This window comes from Elephantulus edwardii, unplaced genomic scaffold (assembly GCF_000299155.1).
Source record: "Elephantulus edwardii isolate Elephantulus edwardi_28Jun2011 unplaced genomic scaffold, EleEdw1.0 scaffold00157, whole genome shotgun sequence".
Classification (NCBI taxonomy): Eukaryota; Metazoa; Chordata; class Mammalia; order Macroscelidea; family Macroscelididae; genus Elephantulus; species Elephantulus edwardii.
The window spans coordinates 1,350,137-1,364,384 of record NW_006399907.1 but is presented as its reverse complement, the minus strand read 5'-3'; the positions used below and the strand labels follow the sequence as shown (position 1 = coordinate 1,364,384).

At 38.1% G+C, this 14,248-nt stretch overlaps 1 protein-coding gene across 1 annotated transcript in view; it reads left to right on the top strand.

The window, feature by feature from the left end:
• ITPR2 (inositol 1,4,5-trisphosphate receptor, type 2) overlaps window positions 1-14,248 on the top strand; it is a 732,333-nt gene that overhangs the window by 571,571 nt on the left and 146,514 nt on the right. The window contains exons 46-47 of the mRNA XM_006895058.1: window positions 1,364-1,471; window positions 12,969-13,161. Coding sequence (XP_006895120.1) covers window positions 1,364-1,471; window positions 12,969-13,161 — 301 coding nt within the window. The remainder of the gene's footprint in view (window positions 1-1,363; window positions 1,472-12,968; window positions 13,162-14,248) is intronic.

Sequence of the window (14,248 nt, the reverse complement as noted above, 5' to 3'; positions counted from 1 at the left end):
TATATATAAAAGATTTAATCTTTTGAAACTCATTTAGATTTCTAGTTTAATAACCATGGTTTATAATAAAAGTATAACTAAAAATAACATGTAAATAAGTATAATTGACAGTAAACAAATTGCAAACAGAAAATCATCAGTTGTTTTCACGGGTAATATACATTAGATATTGAAAGTAAATTTAGAAATAATAGTTTCAAAATTATTTTCTATAGAGCAGTTATCAGTGGTATTGTCATTTTACCAAATTATCGTTTTAAGTGGTACCATTCATTTGATTATAATAAATCCCTGGCTTATGGACTTCTGACCTGTGTATAACTTATGCTTGCCCTTTATAAAGTTCACTGTTAAAATGGCTGAACCAGCCCCTACTTCCAGCCTATTCTTCATCACCTCACCTTCACTTGTTTAAGCAGCTTTTAAATAAGAAAAAGGTTTGAGCCTTTTCTTACACTAACCCAATCCCTTGCTCTTGAGTTAGTTCTGACTTTTGGCAACCCTCCATCCAGTTAAATCTCAGTCAGAGCCAACTGCTTTATTTGCAGTTTGCATATTCAAGTTGCTGGACTCATTTTTAATTTTTTTTTTACATTTTTGTTACCATTCCAACACATAACCAACTGTACCACCAAACTCCTTCTTCCATTAAAGTAAGGCTAAATTATAACCCTATATACACTTATAAACACATACACTTGTTCCCACTTGCTTTTAAATTCTATATTTAGTAGAACTCATTTACATTGCAGCCCAAGGAGTGACTGTAAATAGGTTCTATATTATTGTTTAACATTTATTTTCCTTCTTAAGAATCATACTTTGTATTTATAACATCATAAACACTTGTTTTGTACCATTGTGTTGGGACCAGATCACAGCTGACCCTCCAGCAGATTTTCAGAGACAGTAAACCACACATGTGGAGATTACCCATCTTTTCAGAAGTGGATGCTACTCCTGCTTTCAAGCTTGTCTTAAGCAGGGAGCTCCATGGGTAACCATTATTGCATTTGATGCATCAGTGTCACAGTGTTCAGCATCACAGCAACCATGAATTACCTCTATACAGCAAATGGACAGACCAGTACTATACCACTTAGAAGAATTTTTTACCAAATACAATTAAAATCAGGCCTGAGGTCCACAGATTAAAATCACCCATCTTTGACTTAGTAGCATCACTTTCTGTCCACCAGGCCCACAGAGCTCTCTCTATGTTGGTGGTGTTGTTTTAAGTACCATCGAGTCATAGACGATTCATATATATATACATATATAACTCCAAGTAGAAAAAAGTAATTTCAAAGTATGAGCCCAGGAAATGGAAATCCCTCTTAACACCTTCCTCTCTTCCCTCTAGTTGGCCCGTCATAATAAACTGCTGCAGCAGATGCTCAAACCAGGATCAGATCCAGATGAAGGAGATGAAGCCTTAAAGCATTACGCAAACCACACTGCACAGATTGAGGTAACTATCTGTTTGCTCTCGAAGAACTCATTATAATGTATGCTCACTTTTTACTTTAGACCATTTTGACCCCTTTATTAAGAAAAAGGAAACAATTAATGATTTACACTGTAAAAATAGATACTAACAAGGAGATATGAGTGACCTATGAGTAAATGGTATACATGTTTTTCAGTCCATTTTTTCCCCTTTAAATTTTACCAGAACAATGTGTGAAGTTTCTATCTGAGTAGATAGTTGGACAATGACTAGGGAGGACAGAAGGAGAATTGATGCCTTTGAGCTGTGGTGCTGGAGAAGAGTATTGAATGTACCATGGACTGCCAGGAAAACAAACAGATTCAACCTAGAGAGGGTTAAACCAGGCTACTCCTTGGAGACAAGGATTCTGGGGCTTCGTCTGACATACTTTGGACATGTTGTAGGGAGAGACAGGTCCTTGGAGAGGGACATCATGCTTGGTACGGTAGAAGGACAGCGCAGGAGGAAAGACCCTCTATGAGGTGGATTGATTCAGTGACTGGGGTAATCGGGATGGGTGTGTCAGAGGCAGTGCGATTGGCACAGGATAGAGCAGGGTTTAGGGCTGTTGTACATAGGGTCGCTATGAGTCGCAAACAACTCGACGGCACATAACAACAATAACAACAACAACAGTTTTTCAAATTTGGTTTTAAAGCACTTTTTTTATTGTCATTTTTGTTTCATGGACATTTCAAAGCAGTGATTAGAAGCAGGATTATTGTACTAGACACTATCATTCAAAAAAAGGGTGCTCTTTTTGAAAAATGCTTGTTGAAGTTGAGCTATTTCTTGAGAAATTACTTAAAGGTGCAGAAAAAACAGAAGCACTAATAAAGGTTTTGGGTTGTAGTATCAACTTGAATTGGTTACACAGTTTTTGTCTTTCAATATATAGCACCACTCGCCCACCATCTATAACATGGCTTTTGAAGGCCGGTGGCCGTAAAGAGATGCAGAAGTCAATTTAGAGTTACAATCATATGCCCTCTGAACCATCTGGCTTTCTTCTACTTGCTATAATATCATCTTGACACTAGTTAACACAGCCAGTTGGACATAACTGAGTAGAACAGTTAATGCTGTCACTTCTAATTTAAATTCATACCTTTATTCTCATTGGTAGATGCTGTTGTTGTTGTTGTTGATTGCCGTTGAGTCACGCATTAGTCATAGCCACGCTATGAACAAAAGGCCTGAAGCCTTTCTATAACTGTTGTCATTTCTCCAGGTTCATAGAGTTTCCAGAAGCATGTGGTTTAGGAAGTGGATGCCACTCCTGCTTCCAAACCTGTCTTAAACTTGAAGTTCCACCAAACACTGTCCACCACGGGCAGCCATTATGGCATTTGACTCCTCCAGTGGCACAAGGTTCAGCTTCACAGTAAACCCAGATTACCTCACTACAGCTAATTGACAGAAGAGTACTGTACAACTTAGAAGAATCTTCCTCCAAACTGAAATAACATTAGACCCTTGAGCCCAACCAAATTTTAAATATAGGGGAGATTATGTGTGTGTGTGTGTGTGTGTGTGTGTATAAACACAAAAGGCCTGAAAAAACCACGTGATGGGTATCACTGCTTTTACTATTTGGGATATATAATGATGTTGTTGTTGTTAGGTGCCATTGAATTGTATATGACTCATAGCAACCTTATTCACAGAAGATCTGAACCTAGTTCTGTCCTGTGCCATCCTCACACTTCCTGACACACAAGAGCCCATTGCATCAGTCACCATGTCAATTCACCTGGTTGAGGGTCTTCCTCTCCTACACTGACCCTCCAAACTTCCCAACGTTTTGTCGCTCTCCAAGTAATAGAACCTCCTATCAATATGGCCAAAGTTTGTGAGGCATATCATTCTTGCCTCCAAAGGGCACTCCGCCTGCATACTCTCCAAGACATATTTATTCATTCTCTTGGCCATCCATGTTCAGTGCTCTTTTCCAACACCACAGCTAAAAGGCATCAATTCTTTTTCTGTTATCCTTATTCATTGTCCAGGTCTTGGATGCATAGCTAATAATCAGAATTTTTTATTTTAACTATTGTCAAACCTTTATAATAATGACCTCTATTACTTCTTATCACATAATAGACCTTTGCTCATATTCATAAGTCTTAAAAACACCACAGTGCTTGTTCTTAAAAAAGAAAAAACACCTCATATAGTATAAACCGTAACCTGAATCAACAGGAGAGACATTGCTTATTGTTACATCAGAGATTTAAGGACTGGAGATATAACAGTGCCAGGGAACTGGAGAAATTGATATTATCATATCATGAAGCCTTGTAGTTCCTTGGGAAGGTCAGAAAGCAAAAGTACAAATTGAAGGGATCAGGGAAATGGCAGCTGGAGTTGGAAGACCAGACTGAGGGGCTTGAAGCTGTTGTTTGAGATTAAGATTCCAGCAGTGAGGAAAGATTGAACTACATACCCACACTGAGTAAGTGCTTAGGAAATGCATTCTACCAATTCACTCATGGAGAAGATAACCACTGTGTGGTAAGTATATCTCATTGATTGAACTATGTCCTCCCAAAATACCATATGCCGTGATGCAATGTAAAAGTTAAAAAATCCTCCCCTAGGCTCTGATGAACCACACAGTTATAAGAGGATAAAAGGATAGGATGCAACACCCTTAATCCCATTTAGCTCTGAGGTAAGAGGAGTTTCCCTGAGTTGTGATTTGTAATACCTTTTATCTCCCTAGAGAGAAAAGGGAAAGCAAGTGTGAAAAAAGGAGGAACTTCAGTTCCACTAAGAATTTCTGGCAGTGTAGTTTTTGGACCACTGGGAAACTGCTAGAACCAGGAGACACACAGATGGCCCCTGGAGCCAGCACCGTGAATTTGGACTTGAACTATCTAAATTGTGGGAGAATAAGTGTTGTAAATCCATTCACTTATGATATCACTGTTGTAGCAGTAATACATTGCTAAGAAAGTGTATAATAGTAACTCTCAATTGCTATAGACTCAGAGAAAAATATAGCTAATGCTGACCCTCCAGCAGATTTTTGGACTGTAAATCACATGAGAGGTGATTGCTCATCTTTGTCCTGCTGGTAGCTTTGAACCTCCAGGGAAGCACTGCCTTTGGATCAGCAGTACCACTCCCTACAAACTATGTATAAAAGGAGCAGATACAATGTGAGGGAGGCTGACTGTGACTCTACCCACTTCATAAAGGGGAGCTGTTCCTATCAATAACATCCATAGCACCAAATAGTTACATGGTCAGACATGCCACCCTACATGCTCCTGCACCTATTTCTATGAATTATTGAGTCCAATGTTTGTTGCAATTTGACTCACAGTTGTGGGGTTTATTAGAGAAATAGATTTGGGCGTGAGGGGAAGCAAAAAATATCAAACAATGCAACTACAGGTTTAGTCCAGCAGTCCCAAACCAGATTAATAAGGCACAGGTGTTCAGTTAGTGAAAGTTCAGGTTCAGATCAGCAGCACAAATCCAAGAAGCCTCTAGTTTCCTCAGTCATCTAGCAGACTTTATCTCAGAGCAGTTACAAGTCACTTTTTCTTTAATCCTCCAGCAAGTAAAACTTTTAAGTGTGGCTCTATCTCCAGGATTCTCCTGGTTAGACCTTGTCACAGTCTCTTCACAGCAGTGCCACAGTCTCTTCACCTCTCTCCATTACTATTTTTCACAGTGTGAAAGTGCTTTTACTCGGTGCACAGCTGTTGATGATTGAAAGACTGTGTGTTCAAAGTTAAGGTAGCTTGAGACCATGCCCCCAATAGGGGCTAACACAATTGATAGAAAACTCAATTTTTAAGGTTTCTGACACCACACTCTACCACCAGAGCCCAATAAATATGTTGTTGATGTTTTTGTTTTTTTTAGGTAATGTAGAATTGAGTATAACTCATACTGAACCTATGAACAACAGACCTGAACCCTGTCCTATACTGTGCCATCTTCATCATTTCTGACACACTTGAGGCCATTGCTGCGGTCACTATGGCAATCCATCTCATCGAAGGTTTTCTTCTCTTTCTGACTCCTCCACCTTTTTGTGTGTGTGTGTGGGGGGGTTTAAATTTTTTTTTATTTTTTTTCTCCTCCACCTTTTTAAGGATGATGTCTCTCACCAAAGAACAGTTTCTCCTAGAAACATACCCAAAGTGTGTGAGACTAAGCTTTGTTATCCTTGCCTCCAAGAAGTACTCTGGTTGCCCTTTTTCCGAGACACACCTGCTTGTTCTTTTGGAAGTCCGTAGGATATTCAGTACACTTCTCCAACACTACAACTCTAATGTATCACCTCTTCTGTCATCCTTATTCATTATCCCACTTTTAGTTGCATAACAAGTAAGATTGAAAAAAAAAACTATAGCCTGGATCAGAGGTACCTTAGTCTTAAAACTGATGTAACTGCTTTTCAGTAATTTGCAGACTTCCTCAATAGCAGACTTGTCCAGTGCAATACATCTCCTGATCTCCTGACTGCTGGTATCAAGGGTGTTGATTATAGTTCCAAGTAAGATGAAATAATTGTCAACTTCAACAATCTTTTCTACATCAAGCATGATGTCATTTATTGACCCAGTGATCAAAATTTTTGTCTACTTAATGTTGAGATGAAATCTATATTAAGGTCTTTGATCGTCTGTAGCAAGTGTTTCAAGTCTTCTTCTCTTTCAACAACCAACGTTGTATCATCTGTGTAAGGCAAGTTGTTGACGAGTCTTTCTCTGATCCTGATCCCCGCATTCTTCTTATAATCCAGCTTCTCTAATGGTTGCTCAGTGTACAGATTGAATGGGAATGGAGAAAGGATACAATCCTGATGCAGACCCTTCCTGTTTTTAAACCATGCAGTGTTCCCTTGTTCCACTCAGACAATCGCTTCTTTGTCTGTCTAGGTATAGACAATGTGAACATAAGTAAATGTTCTGGGATTCCCATTCTTCTCAGTGTTAGCCATAATTGGTTATAATCCACATAGTCAAATGCCTTTGCATAGTCAATAAAACAAAAATAGACATCCTTCTGGTATTCTCTTCATTCATCCAGGATCCATCTGACACCAGGAATGATAACCCTGGTGCCACAGCGTCTTCTAAACCCAGATAGAACTTCTGAAAGTTCTCTTGCAGTGTGCTGTTGTATCCATTTGGATTATTTTGATGAGGTTGACAAAATAGTCATTAAATGCTTAGAAAATATCAGAATCAGTTTCACAGTGAAAGTTGTTCTTAAGAATATAATGAGGTGCCGATTGTGAAACAGACCATCAATTACTCATATACAAGTTAAAACTGAAGCTAAATAAAAGGAAAACAAATTCTCTAGAACCAAAATGTGGCCTTGAATCTATCCCACTTGAATTTCAAAACCATCACAGGCACAGGTTTGGAGCTTTGGACATAAATGAGTGAAGACCAGATGAGCTATGGGAGAATATCAAGAATATCATCCAGGAAGAATGGGAAAGGTAATTAGAAATGCAGAAGAGGAAGAAAAGGTCAAGACGGATGTCAAGAAGAGACTCTGGATATTGCACCAGAACACCTAGAAACAACAGCAAAGTGAAGAAATCAGGAAGTTAAGGAGCTGAACAGAAGATTTCAAAGGGCAGCTTAGGAAGAAAAAGCAAAGTATAATAATGAAATGTGCAAAGAGCTGGAGTCAGAAAATCAAAGGGGCCGAACTTGCCCAGCATTTCTAGTCAGTGGTAGAACTCCCTGTTGACTGCATCACCAGAGCTCCTTAAAAAGGGAGGGAGCACAGAAAATATTTGAAGAATATCATTTATATTGTTGTCAATAGATATAAAATATCAGAAATGCAATATGTGCAAGAAAAAGAAAAGTATATTGATGTTTTAGTAGACTTTTCTTCTTACCAGAGATTGAATATGATGTTTCAGATAGAAAAATTTAAATGAAGGAAAAGTGTGAAATAACCAAGAGAGTTAAGGAGAGAAATGACTTTTAAAACAAATATTCTGGTTATTATTCAGACACAGGGTTGAAAAGACCATAGATGTAGAAATATCAGATAGTAGTGTATTATAAATGTTTGTGTACACACTCATCGTGCTTGATGATGAATTACTTATACAAGGTAAAGGAAACAGTATTTACAGGAATACGCCTCACCTTCTGGTCTGCATGTTGTTGTTTGTTGTTGTTTGATGCTGTCTAGTTGAGCACAGCTCATAGCAAACCCTATCAAACAAAAGATCTTAACCCTATTCTATCCTGCACAATCCTTACATTTCCTGGCACAAAAGAGCCCATTGCATCAGTCACAGTATCAGTCCACCTGGTTGAGAGTCTTCCTCTCCTTCACAGACCCTCCACACTTCCCAACTTCATGTCTCTCTCCAAGGAATAGTACCTCCTAGCAACATGTCCAAAGTAGCATTCTTTGCTTCAAAAAAGCACTCCAGCTGCTCCCTCTCCAAGACATAACTATTTATATTCTTGGCTGTCCATGGGATGTTTAGTGCTCTTCTCCAGCATCACACTTCATTTTCTGCCATCCTTATTTATTGTCTAGTTCTTGGATGCATAACCAGTAATCAAAAAGACTATGGCTTGAATCAGACACACCTTAGTCTTCAGACTGACATCACTACTCATCAATGATTTGGAAAAGTCCCTAACTGCAGATTTTCTAAGTGCAGTGAAACTCCTTATTTTGTGAATGCTGGTACCAAAATTGTTAATCCAAACAAGATGAAGCTATTGACAGTCCCACTCTCCTCTCCATCCATGATGATGCTGCCTATAGGTCCAGTGGTATAAGTTATCATTTTCCTGAAATTGAGATGCAATCCATACTGAAGCCTGCATTCTCTGATTTTCTGAAACAAGGGTTTCAAGTCTTCCTCACTTTCAGCAAGCAAGGTTGTGTCTCTGCGGAGCGCAGGTTATTGATAAACCTACCTCCAATCCTGATGCCACACTCCTCCTCATAGAGTCCAGTGTTTTAGATAATTTGCTCAGCATACAGATTGAATAGGTATGGAGAGAGAATACAACCCTGACACACTCCCTTCCCAATTCCAAACCATGCAATGCTCTCCTGCTCCGTTCACACAACAGCCTCCTGATCCAAGTGTATGTTATGCAGAAGCACAATCAAGTGCTCTGGGATTTCCATTCTTCTCAACGTCAGCCATAACTTGCTATGATCCACACAGTCAAAAGCCTTTTCATAGTCAATAAAGCATAGATATCCTTCTAGTATTCCTTACTTTTAGCCAGGATCCGTCTGACATCAGCAATGATATCCCTAGTGCCACGGCCTCTTTTAAATCCTGCTTGAACTTCTGGCAATTCCCTATCAATGTGCTGTTTTAGCCACTTTTGAATGATCTTCAGCATTATTTTGCTTGCATCTGATGTCAATGATAACTGTTTGATTATTTCCACTTTCAGAAATAGGTGTCATACAGGTGCATCCAGGCATCTAAGAGACAACATTTGTCAGTTAAAAGAAAAAAAATTATTTGTTAATTTTTAGATAATTGATTTTGAGGTAGTGTTGAGGCATCCAAGTGTTTGACAATAGAACTCCAAGGTTAAAAACAAGGGGTTTGTGTTGAGGATATGAATTCTTCACATTGAGCATTCTTATACTCTCTAAAACACTAGCTCATCTAACCTTCTCATAGATGCCTCTCTCTCTTCCATCAGGATTCATTAATTTCATTCCACTATTCCCATTCCCAAGAAAGGTGATCCAACAGATTGTGGAAGCTATCAAACAATATAGTTAATATCACATGCAAGCAAAATACTGCTGGAGATCATTCAAAAATGACTGTAACAGTTCATACATAGGGAACTGATAGAAGTTTAAGCAGAATTTAGAAGAGACTGTATCACCAAGGATATCATTGCTGATGTCAGATGAATCCTGGCTGAAAGTAAGGAGTACCAGAAGGATATCTATGCTTTATTGACTATGAAAAGGCATTTGACTGTGTGGATCATGACAAGCTGTGGCTGACATTGAGAAGAATGAGAATCCCAGAGCACTTGATTGTGCTTCTGCATAACCTACACTTGGATCAGGAGGCTGTTGTGTGAACGGAGCAGGAGAGCACTGCGTGGTTTGGAATTGGGAAGGGAGTGTGTCAGGGTTGTATTCTCTCTCCATACCTATTCAATCTGTATGCTGAGCAAATTATCTAAAACACTGGACTCTATGAGGAGGAGTGTGGCATCAGGATTGGAGGTAGGTTTATCAATAACTTGCATTATGCAGATGACACAACCTTGCTTGCTGAAAGTGAGGAAGACTTGAAGCTCTTGTTGCAGAAGATCAAGGAATGTAACCTTCAGTACGGATTGCATCTCAATATCAATCAAAAGAAAATTTTTACCACTGGACCAATAGGCAGCATCGTGATGGATGGAGAGGAGATTGAAACTGTCAACAGTTTCATCTGGCTTGGATCCATAATTATTACCCTTGGTATCAGGAGTTAGGGACCTCTCCAAATTATTGAGGAGTAATGCTGTAGGTTTGAGGACTAGGATCTGTCTGATTCATGTCATGGTCTTTCTTATTATTTGCTATGTATCTGAGAGTTAAACAATGAATAAGGATGACAGAAAAAAAAATTATGCCTTTGCTGCTGTGGTGTTGAAGATTAACACTGACCATCCCATGGACAGCCAAGAGAACAAACAGTTATGTCTTGGAGAGGGTGCAGCTGGAGTGCTCTCTGGAGGCAAGGATCATGAGGCTTTGCCTCACTTACTTTGGGCATATTGTTAAGATGTGCTGTTCCTTGGAGAGGCACATGATGTTGAGAAGGGTGGAGTGTCGGTAAAGGAGAAGACCCTCAATGAGGTAGATTAACATGGTGATGGATGCAATGGGCTCTTGTGTGTCAGAAAGTCTGAGGATAACACAGGATAGAACAGGGTTCAGATCCTTTGCTCATATGTTCTCTATGAATCAGACTCGATTCAGTGACACCTAATAACAACAACATGGTTCCACAGAAATTTGATCATCCTATTAATTTATTCAACTAATAAAAAGAATAATTGAACTAATAATAATTAGTTTAATAAACTATTAGTTTATTAGAACAGGGTTTAGATCTTTTGTTCATAATGTTTCTATGAGTTGTACTTGACTTGATGGCACCTAACAACAAAACATAATGTTTCATATAGGAAGTGAATAGATAGGTTTATAATTACCATGATGGTATTTTTTTAATCTACCCAAATTTTTAAAACATTCTCCAGTGTTAAGTCTTATTGAGTAGTAAATAAGGCAATCCTTTTTTGCCTTCATCAATGCCTGCCAAAACACACATGTCCAATTCTTATTTTGTGCCATTTACTTTTGTTTGTCATAATTAAATCTTGCTTGTTTTATAATAATATTTAGTGTGTGGTTTGTATGTATAGCATATATGGGTTATAATCTTTCCTATTACAAATACCAGAATATCAGACAAAAAAGCATAAAAATTGTTTAATTATCCTGTAGGGAACTCTGGTGGCCTAGAGGAAAAAAGCTGTGCTGCAATCCCAAAGACATGTGGTTCAAATCCACCAGCTACTCTAGGGCAGAAGGATGGGCAGTCTCCTCCCATGCAGTTTTGTGCCTGTGAAAACCCACTAGGGGTCAGCCATGGGTTCCAACTAGCTGGCACACACCATCACCACAGTTATCTTGTATAAAGAGAAAATTAGAGGTAGGCAGTTAATAATTTATCAGGTGACCCAATGATGTCATCAAACTTGTAGACTTTTAATCTTTCTGCTAGGACATCCTTAACGTATCATATTAACCTCATTGAGAAATAACAGCCAACATTCCAGCCATCACATTTCTTACACTGTCTTTTGTTCTAAGTAGAAAGAGGATGTGGTAAAAAAATTTTTATTTCTTTGGCATTTGTTGTTACTTTTTTCCTTGTTTGGTTCTCTGCCTTACCAGGAAGCAGTATCTTTCTTGACAATTCTCCAGGAGATGTTGCCTTCTGATCAGTTTTCCAGAGCTAGGTCACAAGCCCATCACCATATAAGCCAATGGCAAAGGGAACTAGAATGTACTGTTCTGGCTTAGACCGGTCTAATTTATTCCTTATAGCTAGCAATAGTATATAACTATGTCTACGTGAAACATAATTTTTAGGAGTTCTCTTAACACAAACTTGTTTCAAAGCAAAACTACTAAAAAATTTGCAGCCCATATTTTATTTAAACTATCACAAATAAAAAATGCAGAGATCCAAAATAATGAATCCTTCCATATGAATATATGTTTAAATGAATGAATGTTATGCCTACAAAAAGGTATTTTACTAAATATAGGAAAACATTTTAATGATATTAAAACTTTTCCCTGTAGACTTCAAAACATATTGTGTTAAATATATTATTTGTTGCCCACTATATATTTTTTAGGCAGAATAGGCTATGAATAAATTTCTATTTTAAAACATTCTGAGTAGCGACAATGATTTATAATTAAAAATTTTCAAATTCTCTCACATATCTCACGAAAATAAAAAAAATAGCAAAAGTATATTGGTAAACTGGGAGAAGATATTCTAATGTTTGTTGTTTACAGTATAGTATTAGAGTTCATGGATGAATGTGAACAGTTAACACTTGCAGCTGCTAATCAACAGGTTGTTGTGTACTGCCGAGTTGGAACCGACCCATAGCTGATGGATTTTCAGAGGCAGTTAATCACATGGGAGGAGATTGCCCATCCTTCTCCCGCGGAGCACCTGATGGCCATGTGCCTTTGGGATTTCAGCACAGCTTCTTGCTCCTAGGCAGGAGTGACATCCACCTCCTAAACAACATGCCTCTGGAAACTATGTACTTTGATAAATGTCATATTTGTAGAGACGCTTCAGGCCTTTTGTTGATAGAGTCACTATGAGTCATGCTTAACTCGAAGGCAGTCACCACCAACAAAAACAATCAACAGGTTAGAGTTTCAAGACCACATAGAGGCATTTAAAAAAAAAAAAAGACTTGCCAATCAGTTTCTGAAAATTTAGCTATTGAAAACTTTACAAGGCACAGTTGTCTGACATGTATTGATTGGGTCACCCTAATTTGGAATTGACTGAATGGCAATTGGTTGTAATATTAACTGAAGAGAAAATACAGAGGAGCACAGTATGTTGTTGTTATGAGCCTTTGAGTCAGAGCTGACTCATAGCTCACATTCCAGTGGCTTTTCACGGAAGGAGATTACCCATCTTTCTCCCACAGAGCAGCTGATAAATTACAACTCCTTGCCTTTGGGTTGGCAGCGCCATTCTTTACCCATTAGGCAACCAGAGCTTCTTTTATGGAACTATTTTTTTTATAAAGTTGGCATAATTTGTCATCAGTGCATTAATAATGTATTATTAATGAACCTATGCTGAAAACAAGAAGTAGTACAACTATGAGGTGCCCAAAACACTAACGCAAACGTATATTAATGTTTTCAGATTGTTCGGCATGACAGAACCATGGAACAAATAGTTTTTCCTGTCCCCAATATATGTGAGTACCTAACTCGGGAGTCCAAGGGCCGTGTGTTTAATACGACGGAGAGGGACGAGCAAGGAAGTAAGGTGAATGACTTTTTCCAGCAAACAGAAGATCTCTACAATGAAATGAAGTGGCAGAAGAAAATCAGGAGTAAGTACTGTAGCTGACAATAAATGAGAATGGTACGCTTGGTGCAGAATATGAGATAAATTGGTACTTTGGGACACATGACAGCCATTGACAATTCACTTAAACTGTCTTTGAAATTTCTTGCCAGTCCGTTGGTACAGAAGTCACTGGAGCCGACCCAAGAGTGTAAGCTCAGTCTACAACTTGAGCCAAGACACCTGCAACTTAATGAAAACAGAAACCACAAACTAATTAGATCATCTTGTAGTGATGTTACTGGTGCTGCAAATATTAGGAAACGTGGGGTTGCAGCTGTATATTTCAACTGTTGAAGGAAAAGATGAGCAGCTGTGGGTTTGAAGCCTGTGAATAGACCCTGAATGACGTTAACAGTCGGTGAATAGGCTGGAGCAACATCTCACCCAGCACGCTCTTCCTTCATTGTCCTCTGATTGAGCAGATTGTTTGACATGCTTCTGCTTCCCTCTGCCTTTTAACACAGCTTTAGCTCCTTAGATCAAACAAATTAAAAATTTTGGGACACTTATATTCCCATAGAGCAATATCACAATTTTACAGTTAGAAATTAACTTATGCAACTGCTAGTATTTTAATCTCTGGAAAAACAAATTTCAGGGAGATTTTTTTCTCAAATAAAAAGAGTATTATAAAAAGATTCTTTTCATCTTATTTTCTCAGATAAGGCATATCATGGTTTTTCAGCAGCAACAACAGAAATAATAAGTCTTTCTGTCTTTTGGAAAGTTTTCCACACAAGCTGCATTTTTCTCAGTTTGACAGTATTTCATCTTTCTGATTTTCCAGAAATATTAGTGGCTAAGGTTTGTTTATTTGAGCTTGGGAGTGTGAGAACTCTTTGGACCTAAGATTGAACTGTACATTTATGGATGTTCTTATCACAATGTTTAAAAAAATTTTATAATTTTCATTTTACTGTGAGGAATCTTAATGGAATTAAGTGAAAATTCTAAGTATTCATAAGTCATATGAAGACGCAGTAATTTTGATTTGGAACATCTGAAAAATATCTATTTCCTCTGTGATGAATAAGTAAACTGAATAATGAATTTATGCTTGTGGGCATAAT